This window comes from Drosophila bipectinata, chromosome 3R, assembly GCF_030179905.1.
Source record: "Drosophila bipectinata strain 14024-0381.07 chromosome 3R, DbipHiC1v2, whole genome shotgun sequence".
NCBI classification, from domain to species: domain Eukaryota; kingdom Metazoa; phylum Arthropoda; class Insecta; order Diptera; family Drosophilidae; genus Drosophila; species Drosophila bipectinata.
Genome location: NC_091739.1, coordinates 8,170,877 through 8,175,220, shown reverse-complemented (window position 1 = coordinate 8,175,220; position 4,344 = coordinate 8,170,877). Strand labels below are relative to the sequence as shown.

At 45.2% G+C, this 4,344-nt stretch overlaps 1 protein-coding gene across 1 annotated transcript; it reads left to right on the top strand.

Moving 5' to 3' along the window:
• The first annotated feature begins 512 nt into the window (after positions 1–512).
• On the top strand, positions 513–1,964 carry LOC108128606 (calcium uptake protein 1 homolog, mitochondrial). The gene is made up of 2 exons (XM_017246282.3): positions 513–1,385; positions 1,442–1,964. Exons 1-2 carry the CDS (start codon positions 610–612, stop codon positions 1,929–1,931), a joined length of 1,266 nt encoding a protein of 421 aa, XP_017101771.2. The 5' UTR covers positions 513–609; the 3' UTR covers positions 1,932–1,964.
• The last annotated feature ends 2,380 nt before the right edge of the window (positions 1,965–4,344 follow it).

The window sequence follows — 4,344 nt, the reverse complement described above, 5'->3', positions numbered from 1 at the left end:
TAAAATACTAGAAAACGATATGATACTGATGACAAATGCTTTGTATTTCCTTCCCACTCCGTACCGTCACACATCTCAATCTCGTTTTATTAGCCAAATGCTGGGCTTCAAGACCTATTGAAAGTTTTCTGAACAAACAAGGACCCTCAAAACGAAACTTACCGACGAGAGTACTCCACAGTCGCACCCCTGTGACGAAAAGGGGAGTAAGGGCAACTTTTCCAGAAAGCTCCGAGCACCTCCGCACAATGGCAGGCGAAATTGCCGGCTGACCGCCCATAAATGCATAGAAAGTCAGTCCAAAAATTAGAGGAAATCCACAAATCGAAGTAAAGTTTTTCCCTTCCTCCTCGCCTCCTTGGGTCTTCTGGTTTATTGTTCGCAAATTTCCCTGGGGCCTTATAAAGTCCGAGCTCAAAGAAGCATGCACCACCGCCCACAGTTTTTGGCAGTGCAAACATTTGCGCTTCTGATTACTTTTAATGCCTTCCATCGAGAGGCCTGGCCACATCAATCAGTTTGAATTTGGCTGCGAAAAGCAAAATATTGATCGAAATTCTAGGAAAACGAAATCACTTCTGCCCTCTAAATTTTAGGTTTTCATCTCAAATGACTCGCTTCTTACCGGCGTTTTTCCAGAGTGCCCGCTCCTTGGCAAGCATGGTCGCCCCCTTCTGCTGTGACAACGAAAACAAGAGGCAACTGTGGCCAGGATCGCTTGTTCTGAACGCCTCGAATTCAGCTACGAAAAAGGAAAGTGCCAAGCCTCGCCGTTCTGCCGTGAGCCGACATCGAGCTTCGTTTCGCGAAAACACTATCACGGCCTACGAGAACCGGCTGAGAATTTATTCGCAGCCCTCCAAGGTTTTCCGCTATTTCGCGACCATAAAAATGAGGAACAAGGCGGGCAGGTGGGAGATTTTCATGACACCCTCCGACTTCCTGCGATCGATCCTGCCCGGCATTCCCCAACCGGAGAACCTGGGTCTGGACAAGTACCGGGTCCTAGACGAGAAGGGTGTCGAAAAATGGGAGTCGAAAATGAAACGGGACAGCATATTTTTCAAGCTTGAGACAAAGGGTCTGCTCACTTTCAGTGACTATGTGCTTCTGACTATTCTGCTGTCCATTCCGCAGCGCCACATTGAGATCGGTTTCAAGCTCTTTGACCTGAACGGCGATGGGACGCTGAGCATTCATGACCTGGAGTCCTTGCTCCTGGCCATTACCCAGGGCGAGGCCTCTGCCATGAATACTCATCTCAAAAACACTCTCTTCGGACCAAAACTCAACAAACATCTAACCCTCGCCCAGTTTCTTGAATTCTTTCAAGACCTAACCGAAGAGATACTTAATCTTGAATACGAGATGCTACTCAAAGACCGGTAGGGCATACATTGATACATAAAATGTAGATTGCAAAGGCAGATTTCCATTTCAGTTCCGTGATCAGCGAATTGGACTTTTCCAAGCTAGTCCTGTCCTACAAGAGTTCTCCCACCGAGCGTCATCTGGCTTTGAAACGCGTAAAGAAAAAGTATGGCCAAAAAATGGAAGGTATCACTAAGGCCGAGTTCATCGACTTCTTTCGCTTGGTCAAGGAATTGGATGCCGTGGACATGGCATTGTCCTTTCATTACTTGGCTGGTGCGGATATAAGCCGCCAGACTCTGGGACGCATTGCCGAAGTGGTTGCCGGTGTGACTTTGACCGAACACATGATGGATGTGATCTTCACTATTTTTGATGCCGATCGCAATGGAGTCCTTGGAAGAAGGGAATTTATTAAAGCCTTGCGCATCCAGAGGACGCGAACTCATTCGGTAAGAAATCACTTCAGACTCACGTCCGCACTAAACGTCGTGTGCAAGTGTGCTTGGAGGACACTGCCTGTCCGGAATTCCAAAAAAACTTGTTTCTCATATTCGTGAATAAATTTGTCGTTTTGTTAGTTGAAAGTTTAAGGAACTTAAATAATAAACCAGTGTATTTAACCAATTGACTTAATCGCAAAAATGGAAATGGGATAGTGAACAAAGCTCCATCTTATTCACAGGAGCTCTCTATTATTCTAGACTGAACCGCAACTGCAAGTGCGAGGCTCTGATTTGATGTACTTCTTCTGTGCGCGGTGTCCTTTGAACAGCTCCTTTGGGGGTAAACGCTTTTAGAGCGCTGACAATGCAGACTGCGTGATCCTAGAACAAAGAGCCAGGTAGCGTCAATTGACTTAGCCCGGTTGGGAAAAGCGAACGTATGGAGTGCGGAAAAGCGCAGTCTGTTTGCTCTCGTCTTGAAACGTTTCAACTTCACAAGCCGCCAGGTTGAACGAGCTGAAAAATGAAACGAGTCTGCAGGATGAAATCCTTTTAGTTGTCCCGCCACTCGAGCTGCGAGTTGCGTGCGAGCGATGGGAAAATTCAAATATAAAACAGATTCCCCAAAAGGCCCCCAACCACCCACACACAAAAACCCGACCACGTAGCTTACATGACTTTGAACTTTTATCACCTGCTGCCAAATGGTCGGAGCCGGGACGGCACTGTTCGACTGACAGTGGGTGTAACCAAGCACTTACCAAAACAATTTTAAATACCTGCGGTAGCACGCACGGCGGTGAGGGAGTAAGTTGGGTGGGAGGTGCCTACGGGTGGAGACAATAGTTTCCACATACATTTTATCTGGACATTGGCAGGCAGCCACAAGTTGATGACCGGGCGACTATTACAAACCCAAGGAATTCCAGACATTTGTGTAATATACTTTCCCCCGAAATGTGTGTGTCAACATAATTAAATAAAACAAATGCCTGACACTCCTAACCGGAACACAGGCAGGTTGCATCCATTCGATGTAAATAATAATTACCAAGTCTGTTGTTAAATGTGTGGGAAGGTCAGTTAAGGACAGCCAGGAATTGATAGAGTTCCTTTTGAGTATGAACCACTAGCTTTTTCAGTGAGCCCCAGTAGACAATCGTTTATGCCACGGCAAGGAGCAAAGTTTTATCAATTTACCAGCGGAGGTAGTCCATGAACTCTACAGTTTAGACGTTTATAAACAAAGCGAGGTTACCGCCTGGCAACTTTCACATACCACTTTACAAAAATCAAACTCAAATGTGTTTACACGTGCCTCCCTGCCCCAAAAGTCGTGCAAAACTTTGAAACTCGACGCTTCAAGGAAGTGCGATAAAAATAAACATAGAAGTGCAGCCGATGGGAAAGTTACTAGTATTCAAGAGGCATTGGCCACGCCCGCCAGAACTCAGTGCATTTTTGCAGAATACAAAGTGCAACCGCAGAAGTGTAACAAAATATAATTAGAAATACAAGCCACAAATACCTTGCTACTGCCGGGCCGAAGCAATTAAATGGGCAAACAGATGACCGACCGTAAGAATTGGTAAACCATAAATCAAAAATCATCATTTTGCATATTCCCCAGCAAGAATGCACCCAATCGAACTGAACTGGCTGTGCGACAAGGTCTAATCAAGAAATCAGCATCAACTGTCAATGGGATTTTGTGTTGAATAAGTCACTCGAATTTCTCAATTTCTAATAAATATTGACCTGGCCTGTTATTGTCCCAGCAAACGCAAAAAGGCATTTATAACATTTTAAATTTCGAACTCAAATTACTATCCACTTTGCTCTCCAGACCACAAATTCTGCTGACTGGCCCGGTACAGAAATTGTTCTAGTCTCTTTTTCGATTTTCAGTTGGCCAAATTGTGTTTGAAATTCTCGGTTTCGGTCGAAGCAATAACGCCAAGGCCCCCTATCCCCAACTCCTCCCTAAGCCCATAGCAATTTCAAACCATTCTGGCGCCTTTGTTGGCCTCTTTTATGTGTGAGATATTCAAATTCATAAATTATGCAATTTTATGGTTTTAAGGCGTAGAATGTGCAAAAATATTATTTCACACACGTTTATGCTCGAGCATGAAAACACATACAATTTCCCATGAACGACCCTATGTAGGTGCACTCCATATTCGCCCGAATACACACACGAATAGGTTATATACACCTACCAGCATCTGCACCGATTCTTACCTTTGAGCACCTGCACTTTAACATTCTCGTAATTTGCATGAATTTAGGTTGCTCCTCTAATGCTGCTCCTCTGCCGGCCAAATGCGAAGTTTGGAGTGCTAGAGTGCCGGAGTGCGGAGGCTCGAACTCGGCCGGACAGCGACAGTTATCTACATTATGAATATGCAGGTGCTTATCGGCCGGAATATATTGTGGGGAGGTGTATGTCTGTGTTGAAGATTTAAGCAGCTGCAAATTTTATTTATCATCAAACACTCGCCGAGCACTAAATCCTGCAGCGCAG